Source organism: Coenobita brevimanus, chromosome 24 (genome assembly GCF_032717465.1).
Source record: "Coenobita brevimanus isolate Jiangsu-jjx chromosome 24, ASM3271746v2, whole genome shotgun sequence".
Classification (NCBI taxonomy): domain Eukaryota; kingdom Metazoa; phylum Arthropoda; class Malacostraca; order Decapoda; family Coenobitidae; genus Coenobita; species Coenobita brevimanus.
In genome coordinates this window covers 13,098,680-13,119,384 of record NC_136977.1, presented here as the reverse complement: position 1 = coordinate 13,119,384, position 20,705 = coordinate 13,098,680, and the positions used below count along the sequence as shown (strand labels likewise).

Below are 20,705 nucleotides of genomic sequence, written 5' to 3'. Positions count from 1 at the left end.
TCCTGCGGCTCTTTGTACCCTTTTCCCCATGAACACATTTTCTACCACGTACACACTTCCATCCATCAACACTTCCACTACACGGCACAGACCATCCCATTTCACATTAAGTTTTCAACATGTACCAAGTGCCATAGTTTCCTTCTTAATCCACACAAGGGTTCCAACTCCAACCGTTTGATTTTTCCGCCTATGGTTTGCCACATCTCTATAACGAAGCGTCATCTTCCGGTGCGTTTCCCATATGAGATCATGGGCGACAGCCATCTTGTCTTCCTCACCGTCGACAGAGGGTAAGGGTGCACCGACCAGCTTAGGAGGATGGCGAGAAAACAAGGCGAAGTAGGGTTGCTGTCCTGTGGATGTATGGACTGCCTGATTCATGACAATCTGACATGACTGGAGCAGTTGGGGCCATCGGAGAGGGTGGCCCTGACAAAGGGCGGAGAGGACCAACTTCAGGGTCCAATGTATCTGCTCGGTGACGCCATTCCTTTGGAGATGATAGGGGGTCGTGTAATAGAGAGTGATTCGGTGTCGCTGGCAGTATCACTGAAGGTCTCTGCCGGTGAACTCGCCTCCATTGTCCAGGACGATACAGCGAGGTGTGCCATAATCTGCCACATACTGCCCGAGTTTGTCTGTGATGTGTGTAGATTGTTTTGTTTTGAGGGGGAAGAACCTAACGAATCGGATATAATGGTCCACTACTGTAAGAATGTAACAGTAACCATGGACCCCAGCAGACATATCAGTATGATCTATCGCTATCCTCTCCAGTGGCTTATTCACTGGAGGCAATTCCTTCCACTGTTGCTGCAGTCCAGTGTCCCCTTTGAATCTCTGACAAGTTACACATTTTTTGACATATTCACACACATCAACCTTAAGCTTTTGCCAGTAATACAGTTCTTCTGCCTTCTTGATAGTTTTCTTTTGTCCTAGATGACCAGTTAACTCATGTGCATGTTGAAGGGCCTGTACAGTGGGGCACCAATTTTCGCGCCTAATTGGGTCCAAAAATAATGCGCGAAAGTGGAATTAGCGAAAGTTGGGGCATTGTCTTTATGGCAAAAAGGCTAATTGGTTCCCGGTTATCCTAAAGTAACATCAGATTTTCATTTTCACTTGCAATACAGTAAATCAAATCACTATTGTACATTGCATTGTGAGATACAAACAATAAAAACTGTACAGTACACATTATATGAGGAGAAACATACCACAGAGACCAGGTTACTCTCTTTTAGCCTTGGCCTTTCCTCCCGACTTTGAATGTCCCGGCCACTTTTTATCACCACCACTGCCTCCCGGCCCTCCCCCCACACCACCAGGCTCTCCCCCCACACCACCAGGCCCTTTCCCCACACTACCAGGTATAGTAGAGGCCATTGAACCGTGAGAATCCAACACAATGGAGCTAGCACGCTCGTACACAATGGCGGGAATGGGTGGACAGAGTGTTGACATGACGTCATTCAAGATGGCGGTGGGTTGCAGGCGGGCGGTGCAGGAAATTCTAAGTTCAAAATATTGTCCCAAACTCAAAATTTGTGCGCGAAAATCGATTTTTTTCAAGCGAAAGTGGAAGTTAGGGAATATTTGGTGCATGCCGCGAAAGTGGATTCCGCGAATCCTGCTGTAGCGAAAGTTGGTGCACTACTGTACAACTAAGGCATGAGGAACTATGAGGCTGTAATGAAGACTATTGTCTGCCTTCTCCCGCACAAAATATACCACTTCGTCTATTAAGGCAAACTGATCTAAGGTGGTTTTGGGTAGTCTTTTGGTGGGAACTCTACCACCTTCGAGATACTGCGCTAGTTCTCCCCACACAAGTTCTTCACTTTGACGGGCATTCATTTGTTCTCGATCTAACCCGAGCCAGGTGGCTTCAGATGGACGGACTACTACTCGAACTGGGCGTGACAACTGAACTGCTACAAAATTGTTTTTACCCTTGAGATACTGGATGTCATAGTTACATTCTTGCATTTCTAGGATCCATCGATTCATTCGTGGCGATTTAGTCTTCCACTTGAATATACTAGTGAGAGGTTGGTGATCAGTAACTACGGTAAAACGGGTACCCCAAAGATAATGATGGAAGTTACGCCACTCAAGGACTACACCTAGGGCCTCTTTATCTGTCGTTGAATATCGAGTCTCACAGGGGTTCAACTTTTTAGAGAAAACCCGATCGGCTTGTTGGTACCATCTGACTGAATCTGGCTCAGGACTCCACCAGCATGAGTGTTACTAATGTCTATAGTGAGAATGAAAGGTTGTTCTACCTGACCTCTAACAAAGACAAGAGCATTCATGAGGCAAGACTTTAGATGTTCAAAGGATTTCTGGCATTCGTCCGTCCAGATAAATGTTACTCGAGATTTAGTGAAGTTGGTGAGGGACGTAGCAACTTTTGTAAAGGATGGAACAGAACATGTTTTCTGTAAAACCCGCACATTCCTAGAAATCGCCTTACTTCCTTTACGGTGGTGGGAGATTTCATCCTTGCGACTGATTCAACATTCTTCGGATCAGGTTTGCTCCCTTCGGCAGAAATCTGATGACCTAGGAAGGTGATTTCTTTAAGTCTGAATTTGCATTTACTGAGATTTAATTTCACTCCATGTACAGTAAGTAACTGGAAAAGCTGCCTCAGGTGGTCTAGTAAAGTTGGGAAGTCTGGAGCCCAAAGGATCAAATCGTCTAAGTAATTTCTGACCCACCCTTTCTGTAGGAGGGGTGTAAGTACTGAACTCATTCGCCTGGAAAAGATCGCAGGGGAGCAATTAAGTCTGAATGGGAGTCGTCTGAATCCGTACAGTGCGACCCCGTCACTGAAGGTAGTGAGGTCACAACTTTCTTCATCTAACAGAATCTGGAAATATGCCTCTTGCATGTCAAGAGTGAATAATACTAATGTCTGGCTTCTTGTTCAACTAGTTCATCTAATCGTGGGAGGGGGTAAATGTCAGTCGCGAGGTGTTGATTCACATGACGATAATCGAGGCACATACGTTTGCTACCATCCGGCTTATTTACAAGTACAATGGGTGACAGCCAGGCTGCAGTAGATCGTTCTACGATTTCTCTGTCCTCCATATCTTTTAGCATGTCCATAATGATCTGTTTCACTTGTTCAGGATAGCGGCACATAGGTCTACGACTGGGCTGAGGATCAGCTACTTTAATATAAGCAGGAGGGCCACTGATGAGTCTTAACTCATTTTGTTGAGAATAAAGAGAGGGTCATGCTTATGGATCAACTGAGATAAGTCTTCTTGCTGGGCACTAGTGAGACGTTGCCAGTTTAGTTCTCCAATTAGTTCTTTCAACCTCTGAACACGTGTCCTGCTTTGTCTGATTTGATCATTTTCTGAGAGCAGGTCATTGTGAATTTTTGTGACATTAACCCTACCAGGAGGTGGATTATCAGTTCTCTTATACAATCCAGTACAGTAATTGTGCCCTTATGAAATACCTTCTCCTTCTTGGTCGCATTAATGAGAAGAAAGTAGACTGAATTCTCAGAACTGACTTTGACTAAATATGGGTGACTGTTATGACTGACCCTAGGTTGAGGATAAATGATAAGGTTAGTTCCTGGGTCTTCTCTTACAGGAATGGGCATAAACAGCCTGGTATGGATCTACATTCATGGTGATAAGAAGATTGATTTGCAAGAAGTGTTGTAATGGGTTGAAAGGTTCAACTGGGTCAGCCTTCACTCTTTTGACTTTGTTCCTTTGTCGGTGAATATGATTCACAACATAAGGGGAGCCTCCCCATACCATGACTCTCCTTACTCCATCCCACATGAGAGGAGCTTGACCTAGTACATCACAACCCAAGAGCAGGTCCGTATTAATATAAGAATTTGGCACTACCGGGAACCATTCTTTATGGATCTTCTCATCTCCAACTCTGATTTCTGCCCGCAGCATTCCTAATATTCTCAAAGGGGCGCCTGTGACTCCATGCAAACAAGGCGGGTTACGCAGTGTATTTACTTCTCCCCAATTCGCTTGACAGCTGATTCCTTAATTAGAGTGTAGCTACTCCCGGTATCAACTATAGCTTTTACTATCTTTCCATTAACCCCTAAAATGCGGCCATGGACAGCTGACCCCTCCCCCCGGGTGGCAGGGTAGGATCGTGGTCTCAGTACCTGTAGGAAAATATTAGCCAAAAATCAGAGATTAACCCTAGAACATTATACTTGGTATGGCAGATAGTACTTACATTCAGCTTTCTCCAGAGACAGGTGTTGAGCCTTCGTGGACTACCCAAGGACTTGTGGAGACTTGCAAAGTTGTGTAACCAAATCTTCACTTTCACACCTCCAGCAACCTGGTTTCCCCTCTACCACAGCCTCATTCTGTCACAGTAAACTTTATACTACAACGTACAGGTAGTTTGGAATCCGTATTTGTACAATAAGCACTGAAAATAAGGCTAAAATCAACGGAGCATATGGCCGACATGCAGCCGGCGGCGGTCTTCCCGTCACTCAACAAACATTTCCATTTTCACAGCTAAAAACACGTATACTACATTATTTTCAATCATAGTACTTCCCAAAAGACCACTGCGGCGCACTTTTATTCTGCCTTACGCCCGTTACTTTATTCTCGTTCCTGTCGGCCGCTCGCACTGACTCGGAAGAGCTAGAACTCGCCATAATGTCACTTTGAAAGCCTGCAGTAAACTGACGCTAAACAGGGGCAAACCGCGCGAAAAAAAGCTAGTGTGACAACTAGGGAAACAAGCGTTTCCTATTAGCATAAACTTCTTGTGAGAGGAGAGCGCAGATTTACAGTTCTGAGCAGTCAGAGCGCTGCCATATATCACAGCCAGGCTGGATGGCCGTAGTGGGGGGGGAGGGGGGAAAAAACGCGATACTTGGCAACAACAGAGGTCAGTAGTACAAAGGTCAAGTAAGCTAATTGTAGCTAAAGGGTGGCGGTACTGATAGACAATACCAGCTGGAACATCCTTGCCCGCGTTTATTCAAAATTAACTCGAATCGCAAACGCGATGATCCGCCATTATGTCCTTTTTGGCGATCGTCGCAAAAGCGACGCTCCGCATTTAAAGGGTTAATCACTACACTGATGGTGGGGGATGTATGACCACCGGTTAATCATAACTTCTGGTGTGGATTTTGTGAATCTTTCGATTTAGAGTCTTTTTGTTCAGGAGGTTTATAATTACATCCAGGACATCCACGGCCACCACGACAACATCTGGGTCTACGGCAGTCAAAACAATGTCCGGGAGGAGGTTTCCACCAACATGCTTGGAGACTATGCGATGAAGCTAAACAGTGGGCCCAATATTTACCACTAGATGTTCTGGAGTTGCTAGGTTGCCCTTTATTCACTCGAGCTAGGCTAGATTTGAGCTCGCAGACCTGGCGTTTTAATTCTTCCACTTCATCATTCAGCCCGACTGGACTCAAGTGATCTGTCTGGTTCACTGAGGTGGACGGCAATGGCCGATTCTTGAGTTTCCTCTCCTTGACGTTATTCTCAGCGGGCACCGCATTGACATGAGGGGTCTGACTCCCTTCCAATAACTGACGTTCATGATCAACTCTATCTAGGAACTTCTTTAATGGGTACTCATTATCTAGGAATCCCTTGAGTTTTTCTCGTGATGGGAGAGGTAAGCCATACCACAGCTTCCGTCTGATTGCTTGGTCACGGTCAGGTAACTCTTCGTTAGGGAATTTATGTTCTATCACTGCATGCTGGCAGATGAAACAGTGTGTGAAAGCCTGGGGTGACTCTATCCAATCATAACACACTGATTTTAATTCCTGCCAAGCCCGATCAATACTGACCGATGGCAAACTCCGTTCTAAGAAATTCCTTACGTGCTAGCCATGAAACTACTCGATGCTTTGTCTGGTTGTTATGAATGAAAATGGCAAGTTCAGGGCTCACTCTACCCTTCACAATCTGCATGCGCATCACATCATCAGAATCACGTTGTTCAACTAATTCAAAAAACATTTCCAGACGTGCTGCAGCATTGATACTCTGTAACTGGTGGAGTTCTAGTACTGGAATATCGCGAGGCTTTGTGAGGCTCCCTTTTGTTCTCATTATTAGATGAGGGGTAGAAGATGGAGGATAGCAAGGAATCGGGGGGGACAGTTGAGTTTCTAACTCGACTAATTCATACACTAACTGAGTAAATCTAGGTGAAAGTCTCTCTTCCTCCTCTTTAATTTGAAATTTCATATTATCTCGCTAGCTCATGGTGTTAAGAGAGCAGGCTAACTCTTATTACTACACTGTCTCACTCTGTTCTCCTTGACATGTGACCCTTAATTCCGTTCACAACTTATCTTTCACTTTACTCCTCCTTTCACTAGACCAAACCACAAAATACATAAGTTGCACTTCCATCTCAATATTCATTCTTTTTTCAGTGAAGAATAATTTTGCTCATCCTCCAGGAGATTCAAAGATCATTAATTCTAGAAATATCGCAAGATTAAGTGGTCCTCCAGTGTACTGTTATTGAGGTATTCTATCTTGATTCATTTATTAACTGTAACAATATCTATCCCACAACAATATCTTATCCACAATGATATCTTATCCCACAATAATATCTTATGCCACCGCTTTAGCCACCAGTGTAATGCTCACAGATTTTTGTCACCAATGTAATGCAAGAAACTTGAATCATCAATAAACGACACCAGTGTAATGAAGGGAATGACAGAAACCACTAATGCCACCAGTGTAATGCTGACAATTTTAGAGATCATGGAAAACGGGGTAGCATGATCCTATTTGAGAATTTATGGGAAATGATGTAGCGTGATCTTATTAGAGTTTATGGGAAATGTGGTAGCATGATCTTATTAGAGGGTTTATGGAAAATGTGGTAGCGAGATCTTATCTGAGGGGGCGTGAGTAGTTAGATATTAGCACACATTGTGGGGCATTCAATCTCGTCTGTACCACTTCCTAAAGGATAGCAAAATTTGCGCTCAAATTAACTTAACCTAAGATTTACTAAGCGAACTGAGACAGAATACTCTTCAAACTGTGAATGAACATAAAGGAAATAATAATGAGGATCTACATCACTAGAAATATGAAACTTTACGAGCTAAATTAATATTGAAAGAACACTGATACACATAGATATATTAATCCGGTGGTCACAGTTGGACTCTCGGGAAGATTCAAAGAATTCTGATACACACGAATATACTCCGTAGTCACAGTTGGACTCTCAGGAAGATTCAAAGAATACTAATACACATGAATATACTCCGTAGTCACAGTTGGACTCTCGGGAAGATTCAAAGAATACTGATACACACGAATATACTAATCCCATGGTCACAGTTGGACTCTCGGGAAGATTCAAAGAATACTAATACACATGGACGTATTAATCCTGTGGTCACAGTTGGATTCTCAGGAAGATTCAGAGAATACTAATACACATGAATATACTCCGTGGTCACAGTTGGACTCTCGGGAAGATTCAAAGCAATCTGATACACGTGGATGTATTAATCCTGTGGTCACAGTTGGATTCTCGGGAAGATTCAAAGAATACTGATTACCACCAAGATATTCTCTTAAGATTAAACTCGTACAACTCAAGAATCACATGCAGTAAAGTTAAAGTAATTATATGAACAGTGATCAAATGGACTGTAATCAAAATGGACCAGCCAATATATTCGTTACTTAGACTACATGAACTAGGGAAAAGGGGGGGGGGGTAGGTATAATTTAGTATGATGCGTTTGGCAGTGGCTTGAACGGACGATCTGTAACGATAAAGAGGAGCGACGATCTCATTATTCAGTACAAGAGGAATCAATGGAAATATCACAAATTTAACTACGTATAGGTGGACTTCTCACACGAGGGAGAGGGTGGGGTGGGGGGGTGAGAGTTCGTGCACTAACCTGAAACGATGAAGATGGGTGACGATCTAAAATATCTGACGCATCTCCTTGCCTTTTATGAGCATCAAGACAGTGTTCGGGAATCGGCTAAAACTTTAACTGATTACTTTGTAATATTTTGTTTCTACTAGATCTCCAAAGAATATGAGATACATGAGGCACTTGGAGGGAAAACCAGGTAAGCGCAACCCTGGCCAGAAATGGAGTTACATATACCACTTTATTCCCCAAATCCTCTTCTACCACTACAACAAGGGTTTAAGTGAAAAAGATGTCCCTAAGATGGTTGAAAATTACGATTTTTAAAGGGCTGTGAACGACCGTACTGCTATTGACAGCCAACCACTCCATGACATTACCATTAGGTCCATTTTGGCTTAGTATTTTCTTCTTCCAAGTACTGCATCCTTGGAAACCAACATCATGTCCGGTTATCCTACTTGAGTTGAGGCGATTTTACCATAGTATTCATGAAAAAAACACACACTCATTGTAAGCCGCATATATGTGAGGCTGAGTGAGAGGGAAAACCAGGCGAGCGCCACACAGCAGGAGGTGGCTGCAAGACGCGCCAATCGCGTGGCTCGACGCATACCACCAAGCTTTTTTTTATGACACCACCATAAAGGCACACGTCCTGAATTACCTACTGACATATTTTCAGTCTCAATATCTTGTAGCTGACCTACAATAACACATATTATGGGTAAAAATACTGCTACTTTGTCGTCGATTGTTGTCTAACAAGAGGAGAAAGAAGATGTTATTGAATTTTTTCATTTAAAATACCACTAATTATCAGCGTCTGAGTATCATTACGGAAAAGTAGATGAATTAGGCTACATGGAAAAAAAAAACAAGAGCAGAATATCTTCACTGGTTAAAAGTTATGTCATATTTAAAGTACACAAACTTTAACAGCGTTTTTTTCTGTTTTCTTTTTTTGGCGCTTAACTGGTTTTCCCTCTAATAGCCTCATATGTTTGCATGTAACATGCACAGATAAATGACTTATGATGTTTAAAAATTTTTGTAATAAGCGTACAGGAACCTTAATCATAACGAAGCCAAATTAATTAGGAATTCAAACAGTTTTATTACCCGTGTTGGTTATATGCCTACGTGACTGTAAACGCGACTCCAATAACATGAATTTCGTGCTTCACAAATGATTACCTTCAACAACCTTACTTCAGACATTCTCAATTCACCACTGCATAGTTCAAAAGGGGGAACACTATTAACACTGACATATAATTTCAAGATCAGAATACGAAGGTTGACATTCGCAATTTTTTATCTCTATTAAACTTCCGTGGTTATACTTCTTTGTTAATAATGCCTGGTTCACTATGTATAAACATTAATCATATTCACACCGATACTCAACTTAGTACTATCAATAACAGAATCATGTTCACATTATGAATATCATCTAAGACTAAAATACAGAACTTAACGGTTAAATCATTAACAGTACAGACTATATTTATAATATTACCTAAGCTTAAGATTACACTTACAATACTGTACTAGCTTATACTAACTTTAATACTTAAAATTATGGCACTACAACCAGAATGCGAATTTCCAATTCCCTCTCATTTTTGCCTGATATATGGGTCCATTTCATCATCAGGAGCAGCAGCCGCTGCATCTTGACCTCTCCTTCACATCTGAGGATGGGGTGAGATAGGGTCTAGGAAGCACAACAGAGGCAGAGCTATCAACAGCATGCCTAGTGAAAAGGACAAGACAATCATTCACTCACCATTCAAACCCTCGGAATTTTGGCTCTACCTTACATGTCAAACAGCACGTTTTTTTTTTTTTTTTTTTACAGACAGTCTGACATTCCTGACAGAATCAATCCATCACCTATCAAGTTAAGAAAGGGGTGTCAATCCCTTATCATGTGCCCCTCCATATGGTACATAATTCATCCATCCAAACAATTCCATGAATTTCTTATTCTCATCCACATCACACCTTGCTTTTTTACATACACATTCAATATAATCATCCACTGTCTTCATGGCCTACCAAATCGCCCAACTTCAAACTCCCTAACATAGTGTATACCCTTTCCACCATCCTCGTTACAAGAATTTTCTCCAAATGATCATCCCCTCTTAGCACTCCCTCTAGATCCCTTGGCAACACACTTCCTTACTCCAAGTCTGTCATGAATCACTTTTCAGCACCTCTTACCTATGCACTCCATGCACATTCCTCAACCATCCCTTTTCCACTGTTCTTTCTCCTAGCTTTTCATTCTCATGCTGTCAGCCTCACACCAATATGTTAATGTAGGTACTGTACCATACTAACAAACTTTCATGTAATTCTCTTCCAGCTTTCACACTCATGCTTGTAATATCAAGGTATCCATAGCACCAGCCACCTTCCTTCCCTATGCATCTCTACTTTCAACTTCATATACACATTTTCCAGTCTTCTGTTACTAAACTAAGGTACTTAAACTCCCTCACCAATTCACCTCATACGTGTCTGACAACTGTTTATCCAATTACTTTTTATTAACCCCTCCATGGCTGCCGGTGTCAAATGGCATTTTAGCGAAGCGTCGCTGCCGGAATCATTTGAGAGCAGATTATAAAAAAGGATGAAAATTTTTGGGAAGTGAATGAACGTTTTGAATGACTTGAGACTGACCTACACTACATTCCCATACACCCTATCAAGCAGTTCAGAGCCTGCTGCTGTGATGAGTGGAGTTTCGATTTTTTCTCTTGTGGCTATACCTAAAAATGCAAAACTACACCCATTATCTTGACCCAGACAGACAATGTCATCTTTCTTCTCCCTTGCGAAACACGCACAACCACCCTGTTTACGATTATAAATAAACACAGGAGGGGCATAAACAAAAAGACATGAAAATAAAAGAAAAATTAATTTTTGTTTTTTACTTCTTTATTCACATTTGTTTACTGTTTTTAATCATTTTACATATTCTTTGCCTTTTACATGCATAACAGGAAAGTTTTCCCATCTTCACAAGATGCTTTCATGGGTGGAAAGGCCTCCCTTCCCTTCCTGCTAATCAGCGAGTGCAAGGTGCAAATAGCAGGTCGTCTTGTACAGTATTTTAACCCACACTGTCCAGCCTGTACATGCAAGGGATGACGATTATCTCATTTAGGTCTGAAAACAGAAACTCTCGCCTCCCTTCTCCAAGAAACTCCACCACCCTGACTACAAAAATAAGTCGATACTATCATAAACACAATGAACACTGAAAAATGCAAAATAAATTCATAATATCTATCTATCTATCTATTGCCAGACGCCTCAATCCCGTTTGGGGTGGCCACAAACAAATCGCCTCCACGTTGCCCTGTCCCCAGCCATTTCACTGTCCTGCTCCCAACTCACACCCCCCTCTCTCATATACCTCTCCACCCCATCCTTCCATCTCATCCTCGGCCTCCCCCTCCCTCTTCCCCCCTCCACCTCACTCACATACACTCTCTTCATCAGTCTTTCACCCTCCATCCTCTCCACATGGCCAAACCACCTCAGTGTGTTCCTCATAACGCTTCCTATCACATCCACATCCACACCACAACGCTCCTTTATACCCTCATTCGTCAGTCCATGTGACTCCACAGGCTCCTCTTAAATAACTCATTTCCACTGCTCTCACTCTTGACTTGTGTCCTTCCAACAACGTCCAAGCTTCACTTCCATATGTTAGAGTTGGTATCACAACACTGTCATATAGTAACTTTTTCACTTCCATGCTCACTTCCCTGTTTCTTATCACTGCTTTCAAAGAACCAGCAACCTTTCTTCCCTGCTGTACCCTTTCAAGCACTTCACCCTCCAAACTTCCATCCTTACTCATCACACTACCCAAGAAGTTAAACGTACTCACATTTTCCAATTCCTCACCATCCAACCTTGCTGTACATTCACTGACTTCACCTCTCTCAAAGACCATCACTTTACTCTTCCCTACATTCACCTTTAGATTCCGTTTCTTACACACTCTCCCAAACTCATCCACCAAGTCTTGCAGCTCCCCTTCGTCTTCACTCAACAACACAGTATCATCTGCAAACAACAAACAACAGTACTGGGAGTTTCCAAATACTATCCTCTCTCACCAGGGCCACAGTCACATCCCACACCTCACCATAAACAACACTCCCCTACCACACACACACACACACACCCAAAATCCTTGGTGTAACATACAATACATCAATGTCATTTAAACAACACATCACAAACATTAAAAATAAAATAACACCAAGACTCAATGCTTTGAGGTCACTTGCCCATACAACATTCAGACACAACAAAGAAACCACCACCACAGTATACAGTACAAACAATACATACGTTCAGTAATGAATTATGCAAGCCCTGCCTGGGCTTCTAACCTCACCAAAACACACTACAACACTCTACAGACCATACAGAACAAGGCCCTAAAAATAATCACAGGCTGCACAGCTACTACACCCACAGATCACCTACATCAAGAAACCAAAGTCCTCAAAGTCAAGGATCACCTAGACATGAGAGGCACCCAGTTTCTTGCTGTAGCCTCCACAAACCCACAACATCCACTACAGTACATGGCAGCACATCCACCCACACCAAGGAACATCAAAACAACACCCAGCACACGATACCATACACAAATACTGTCATCTCTCCCCCCTCGCCCACCTCAGACCAGCTTCCAGAAGCATATCCACATTCAGATTACTCGCCGCTCCATTCAGTCACTTAAAGACAACACAGAGCTGCATGCATGGCCTTCTGATATCCACCCTTCTGAATTCTATCTTCCTCGTGAGGACAGGGTCCACCTGGCCAGGCTGAGATGTGGGGACCATCCAGCCCTCTTAAGCTACCAGAAAAGGCTGGATGACTCCGTAGCTGATGCCTGTCCAGGATGCAACACAGCACCCCATACTATTAAGCACATTATGGAACACTGCATTGCACACAATCACCTACGCCAACAACACAGCATACACTCTTTGAGAGCACTGTGGGAAAGCCCGGTCTCAGCCATGGCCTTCGTAAGGGACTCGGGGCTGTTCGGCCAGACTGCCTAGGGAACAGCTACTACTACTACCAGGGCCACTCCAACATCCACTACCTTACCTTGTACCTCTTTTATTACCTCATCCATGTACAGATTGAACAACCATGGAGACATGACACACCCCTGTTTCAACCCAACCTTCAAAGAGAAAAATTCATTTAGTTCACCATCCACACGCACTGCAGCCTTAGCACCACCATATATACTCTTCACAGCATTCAACAACTTCCATCTACTCCATATATTCTTAATACTTTCCACAATCCTTGTCTATCCACCCTGTCATATGCTTTCTCCAAATCCATGAAAGCCGCATACGACTTCTTTCTCTTCTCTAGAAACTTTTCCACTAAAGATCTAAGAATGAATATCTGATCTACACAACCTCTTCCCTTCCTAAAGCCTCCCTGTTCTTCTCCAACTAATTCCTCTGTTCTTTCTCTAACTCTGTCAATAAGTATCCTACCATACACTTTTCCTATTATGCTAAGAAGACAAATGCCCCTATGATTACCACACATTTCCTCTTTTCCTTTGTACAAGGGAATTATTATACCTGACTTCCAATTCTCCGGGACTCTACCTTCCTCCCAGGCCAATCTACACATCTTCCACATCCATTCTACTACTATCTCTCCCCCATGCTTCAGCATTTCACCACACACTCCATCAATTCCTGGGGCTTTCCCCAATTTAACTTTCTTCATTGCTTCCACAACTTCTATTCTACTGATTTCTTCTTGTCGTCTCAACTCCCTCCTTCTCCCAGCCATTCCCCAGCCACTTATACTCGCATTACTTCCATCCTCTACATTCAGCAATTCCTTAAAGTGTTCTCTCCATCTGCTCACTTTTTCTCCCTTCTCCACTAGTAATCTACCATTTTTATCTTTCACTCCCCTGCTAACCTCACTTCCACCCTGTCTTACTCTCTTCATCTCTTTCCAGAACATTTTCTTACAGTCCCTCCACTTTACACTCAAATTCCTTCCAAATTCCTCATCCACTCTCTTCTTACTCTCTCTTACTAATCTTTTCACCTCTCTCTTTCTTTGTACATATAACTCTCTCTTCCGCCTCTCAACTTCTTCCACGCCCCTAGTTCTCATCCATTCATTGTATGCTTTCTTCTTTTGTGCCACAGCCTGTCTCACCTCTTCAGTCCACCACACTGTTCCTTGCACCCACCTCCGTCTTCTCTTTCTCCCACACACCACATCACATGATGCACATATTTCTTCTGTAAATATCCTGCGCACACCTTCCACGTCCCCCATCTGCTCCAATTCATATTTGCCCAATCATTCCTCCACTTCTCTCTTACACTCTGCCTTTTTCTCATCCTCTTGTAACCTTTCCACTCTCCTTACAACTACTCCTTCCTCTCATCTTTCCCTTCTTCTGTTTCTCCAACTTACTTGGATCCTAATTTTGGCCACCACCAAGTAGTGGTCAGAAAGTCCACTCCCCCAACCTCTATAAGCTCTTGCATCCATTACACATCTTCGCATCCTATCATCCACACATACATAATCAATCATTGCCTTCCTTTCATTCAGTTCACCACCCACCCTTCTCATTACTCGCCATGTATACCTGTGGATCATTTTATGCCTGAAGAGGGTATTGGCTATCACCAACCCACTCCCAGCACAAATGTCCACTAATGCACTGCCATTCTCATCTATCTCAGCAGGCACACCCCACTCACCAACTATTCCATCCACCTTCACATTCCCTACTTTACCATTCATATCACCGATCAAAAACACTCTCTCACTCCTTCCAAACTTTTCCATGCACACTTCCACATTTGTCCAGAACTCTTCTCTCACTCTGCTAGCACGATCTTGCGTTGGCGCATACACACACACAATCGCCCACATTTTTATTCCAACTTTCAACCTTACCCACACAATCCTTGACCCAAGTGATCCATACTGTCTTATGCTCTTCTTCCAAATTTTACTCACAACTATACATACTCCTTCCTTTGCCCTCTCATTCTCACCTACTCCTGCACATATACCCCATCCATACTCCCATTTTCTCACACTTTCTCCTCTCCATTTTGTTTCAGTTATTCCACATACATCCACTTTCACACCCTCAAGCACCTGGACAATCTCTCTCTCTTTCACCTCATCATTTGCTCCTCTTACATTCCATGTTGCCATTACCAAGTCCTTTGTCCTGTCCTGGGTCGTCATCGTTTGATCAGTCCTGGTCCGAGGCTTCTTGTTTGTCTTTTTAGTGAGTTGTTTTCCGGGGAGGGGCACTAACCCTCCGCCATCTATAATATAATTTTTTAAATTCGAACCTCGCATATTACGTACTGTAAAACTTCAAAATGCATATCTAGTTATTTCACAGCTTTTCAGCACCACTGACTTTTTGGTAAAAAAAAAAAAAAAAAAAAAAAAAAAAAAAAAAAAAGTGCAATGTTGCATCACTGCAATACCTACGTGTGACTAGCATCACCTGCCTAAATTTATGCAACTTCCACGTTTGATTGCACACCACAGGATGGGTCTAGGAAGCTGAAATTTGCACTACCAGGTGCATTGAAACTTCCTCTTCAATATGGCAAGAAAAAAAAAAAAAAATTGGTTTTCGAAACTTAAAAAAATGGTTGAGAGGTTGGCCTGTGGGGCCCGACAAATTCCATGTGGTCGGCCACGTAGGGGTTGTCTCAGTCACTAACTAGAGAATATATATTCATACAACAGTCTGCTAAAATGCCCAAGTCTTTATTTCATCCCAATATTTGACTGTATTTAACAACGGCATGATTTACTGACCCTCATCCCACCCCTGAGTGGGAAAAGGAGACAGGATGATGCTGATTCACTGATGAAGCATTGGTGAGAAATGCAGAAGCTACGGTACCCATAAAATAATTCATTAAATGAATACTAGTAATGTGGAGAAGCCCATCATCTACTCAACAGATGTAGTGCTACCTTCAGGTGACAAAAGGGAGTGGCAAGCCCAATGGTTCCTGTGACCTTATAACCACATGGACTCATGTGGTCTATTGGATTCAGCATTTCAACTGGATGTAACCTATTATTGTTAACATCCAAGGGACACTTGGAGTTTGTTGCTCACACAACATCACTCACCTGGTCACCCTTACCTTAAATGTCAGAACTAAGTAGTCTAGTCCCAGACCTCTATTCTTTAAAAAAAAAGAAAAAAAAAAAAGAAAAGGGAGAAGGGACTTGACAGCAGATAGCAGACAGATGCAACAGATAGATAGTATGGAATTCTCTACTTACCTACTTATTTTCCTTGAGAGCTGCTTCGCCTTTCTGCTTTTAGGGTGTATTGCTTTTTGATTTTCCTTCAGGACATTCAGCTTTGGCTTTCCCTGAAAATAATATACAGAAATAAGTAAATAATACGCCAATGCACTTTATATCACAGTATGTTAGTTCTGAATATTGTATCAACATATGCTATATATAAAGTGGAGTCTCAAGTTTTTTAAGTTTATATTTTACACTTTTTGAAATTCGCCTGTTTGGTAATGACCCCTAAATGTGCTAAGTTTGTCAATTTTACTAAAAGCATAGTTTTGTGAAGTGCTTGAAAGGGTACAGCAGGGAAGAAAGGTTGCTGGTTCCTTGAAAGCAGTGATAAGAAGCAGGGAAGTGAGCATGGAAGTGAAAAAGTTACTACATGACAGTATTGTGATACCAACTCTAACGTACGGAAGTGAAGCTTGGACATTGTTGGAAGGACACAAGTCAAGAGTGAGAGCAGTGGAAATGAGTTATTTAAGAGGAGCCTGTGGAGTCACGTGGAGAGACAGGCTGACGAATGAGGATATAAAGGAGCGTTGTGATGTGGATGTGATAGGAAGCGTTATGAGGAACACACTGAGGTGGTTTGGCCATGTGGAGAGGATGGAGGGTGAAAGACTGACGAAGAGAGTGTATGTGAGTGAGGTGGAGGGGGGAAGAGGGAGGGGGAGGCCGAGGATGAGATGGAGGGATGGGGTGGAGAGGTATATGAGAGAGGGGGGTGTGAGTTGGGAGCAGGGCAGTGAAATGGCGGGGGACAGGGCGACTTGGAGGCGATTTGTTTGTGGCCACCCCAAACGGGATTGAGGCGTCTGGCAATAGATAGATAGACAGATAGATAGTTTTGTGAGCATGAGTGTGCAAGTCGCTAAATAAGGATTCTTCATTTGAGCACTTTTTTGTGGCCATTTTTGTGACATGATTGTTGCTTGTTGTCTTGACAAATGTTTCAGCCATGCTCCTCAACCCACAACCCCTGATTCTCCACCTGCTCCTTATTCTTGCCAGGAAGGAAGGGGTCATAACTCAGAAATGGTTAATTTACAACAGACATGAAAGTCAAAATCGGTTAAAAAAAAAAAAATCTATACCGAACTAACTGGCGGAACACCAACTTTGATAACCCCAAAAGTTCAATAAATCTGAGAGTCCCCTCCTGCCTCTGGTGGATATTAAAGCACATGTTTGAAAATAAATGAGAACAATATCATATTCTAGTACTAAAAATGAAAACTATGCCCATTTTACACTAACCTGGCCCATAATTTTGCCCTTTTGCATTTTACTTCACATCCTTGTCATACCACTTTTTCATGACTACAACAGTACAGTATAACTACTGTAATCTATTATTACAACTCAGCAATCATGACTGGGAGAGGGCAATTTCAGGCCAGGTTGCAGTAATAAGGTTAGGAGACGTACTTTACACTTTGGCAACCATTCTAAGTCACCCCACACGTGGGAGCAGTTCAGAAGGGTCACGTAATGTGTCCCACTTAATGACCACTGTTTGGTGTTGCTGAAAAACAGTTCAGTGGGCTCAAAGACATTCAGAAGGGATGCATATTGCACCTCTTTTAACAACCATTGTTGAGTGTAGTTGATGAAAGTTCGGTGGGTTCTGTGGCATTCATTAAATCCTAAATCCTTTATATCAATGTTCATTATAAAAAAGGTCTACTTGTCATTTTTAAAATCTATGGTTTTCCAAGGCAACAAATTGACCATTGTTGAGGTTTATGACAGGAACATTGTGATATGCTCAGTGGTCTCTCTTCCCATCATAAAAACAAATAACAACTACAGTTATCAACAATACTGTTTCATTTTGTTTTCTTTATTAAGTCTCCAACATGTCTCCATGTGTCAGCCTTGGTCACCTAATGGCTGCTCTCCCTGCTGATCAATCTCTGGAAGCCTCCCTTTTCAGTTCCTTTTCCTAGGGGTCACTCTATGACCCTGCCCCAGGTCGATTTTGGTCTGCATCTCATAACCCTACCCTTGACGTTCACACCCCTCGCCTCCACACCCAGTTGTCATCCTCCATCCTTTTTACATGGCCAAACCATCTCAGTCTACCTTCCTTATCCCATCACCAGTACATTCAAGTCCCATCTTTCCTATCAACTCTTCAATTGCAATCCTAGCCCCTGCAGGCCCTACAATAAGGGAAACATTATACAATAATCCCCTGCCAATGTGGAGTAGGTCCCTGAAGACCATTGTGGTTGGGAAAACCATGGTTAGTGAAGATAATTTATATGGGGAAACTGGGTTAGGGAAACCTTGGTCCAAGGTAAGAGGGGTATAACGTGAAAATGTATACTACACTATTTTACTATTTTTCTGGTCTTTACTGCACAATACTGTACTGTATCAAACATAAACAAATAAACAAAAGTATGGTAGAAAGTGATTTACTGTACATCTTTAGAATTTCAAAGGTTACTGTATCATCTTGAAATAATCGGATCTTGAATTTGGCTCTCTCTTGTACAGTATTTTGTTTATCTCTTGGAAGGAACAGTTTGCAGGCTCGAGGCCTTTGGTTCCTTCTTCCTAGCATAAAAAAAAAAAAAAAAAAAAAAAAAAAAAAAAAGCTGGCTACAGTGTTGTGCTGGTGGAAGGCTGGGGACTGCTATCACCTGACTTGGATGATGGCTTGAAGTAGCACAGGATAAATGGTTGCTTCATCTTATTCTGGAGGCCCTTTCTGCACCTGTTTGTATGGAGCCAATAATGTGTCCAATCCATGCTTGAATTTTTGACTCTGCTCCATGAAGGGATCTATGTCAATGAAGACATCAGCAAGACTGCTGACCATGAATAACCCTTTAAGGTTAGCAAGAGTCATTTTGTACGCTTTATTTTAAGTAGTAGAAATGCCTTGCCAATTCAATCCATATTCCTCCAGTTTGATTTCTGTATTTTTCTGATAATTTTCAGGGTGGTAAATTACCTTTTCCTGCTGAAAAATTTCCCCCATTATTATCATCATGTTCCTTAAGTCGTAACTATGATTGTTTCTGGCTATATTGGAAGAAACCTCTCAACGTACTCAAAGGTGGATGTCGTTTCCTAATTTCCCAGCTGGAGGTTAGGTTAGGTTAGGTTAAAGTATTAGGTACAACTAAGCTAGGTTAGGTTAGGTTTAGTTCAACACTTAGGTTAGGACTGTCCCTTCCGCCATTATGCTGACAAAGCAAATGAGTTGTCACAGCGGAAAAGCAACAATGAAGCAGATTTAACAAGAAACATTTATTTACTACACCAGATATAATCAGAAATATAAAACATACTATCAGGAAAATGAAGAACTGATCCAGTTAGATGCTACTACTGCTTAAAGTATATGTTACCTCATTCTGCTACACTTCTCAATGTCTTCCTCATTATCATCCTCGTCCTCACTTGACTTAATGTTTTTGGACCATGATGACAACAGGACAAGTGATACACTAAGACAAAGGTACTGTAACAGCACACTTACTCAGTCTACTCCCAATAACAAAAATGACTGAATTGGAATATGGGAGAACACTGCTGCCACCTGGTAGCGTCCACTGTAAACCGTGTGTATGTGAACCAAGGACCCACAATGGGTGATTTGGTATACAAATATATTACCGTTTAAATGAATTCCACGGTTGGTGAATCCCATGGTTGGCAGGAGATTACTGTACATCCATCTAGTCATTGTCATTTCTGTATGTTTGAGCTTATTTACTGTGTCCTCTTTAGTGCCCAAGTCTCACTACTGTACAGGATTACACTCCTAATGCATGTTGCATGCAAGGATCCCTTTCATAGAGGGAGAGTCCTCTCAGTGTTAGGAGAGGCAACAACTTCCTGAATTTCCTCCACCCACTCCTTACCCTAGCCACAGGACTAGATGCAACCCTACCTTCAGCAAATAACATGTACCTCAAATAGCAAAACTCTTTCACACACTCAAACAACTCACCAGCAAAATAAATTCTTTCACACCTCTCGGTTTCTACAGGCTCTCCCCTGACACAACACACACATAAAATCAGCATTATTCCACAGCCTACCTCCTATACCACTACATCTCTTACGTATGCGCTCATCACAAACACTGCACAAGATGGAGTTACTTCCCACAACCTCGTGGCAAACTGCACATGACCACACTCCCTCTGCTTTGGAAGTATCGCCACCAGCCCTAGGTATCATAACATTTGTTGTAACTATGCTTACTCTCAAACCCTTGTACACCATTCCATCTCTCCACTAGGTCCTTCCTCCACCTCCCTTTCATTCTCTGCAATCAACATCACGTCATCAGCATACAACATGTCCCATGGGAGTCCATTTCTGAAATCACATG

General features: G+C 42.3%; 1 protein-coding gene across 4 annotated transcripts in view; it reads right to left on the bottom strand.

The window, feature by feature from the left end:
- LOC145393492 (translation machinery-associated protein 16) overlaps positions 1-20,705 on the bottom strand; it is a 92,104-nt gene that overhangs the window by 21,983 nt on the left and 49,416 nt on the right. For 2 of the 4 annotated variants that reach the window (XM_080267615.1, XM_080267618.1), the window contains exons 1-2: positions 20,576-20,693; positions 16,325-16,416 (exon numbers count right to left, since the gene is read on the bottom strand). In XM_080267615.1, the coding sequence (XP_080123741.1) occupies positions 16,325-16,416; positions 20,576-20,596 (113 nt within the window). In that variant the 5' untranslated portion in view covers positions 20,597-20,693. Of the gene's footprint in view, positions 1-16,324; positions 16,417-20,575; positions 20,694-20,705 lie in introns of those variants that run through there. The other 2 variants (XM_080267616.1, XM_080267617.1) reach the window with 2 other exon arrangements.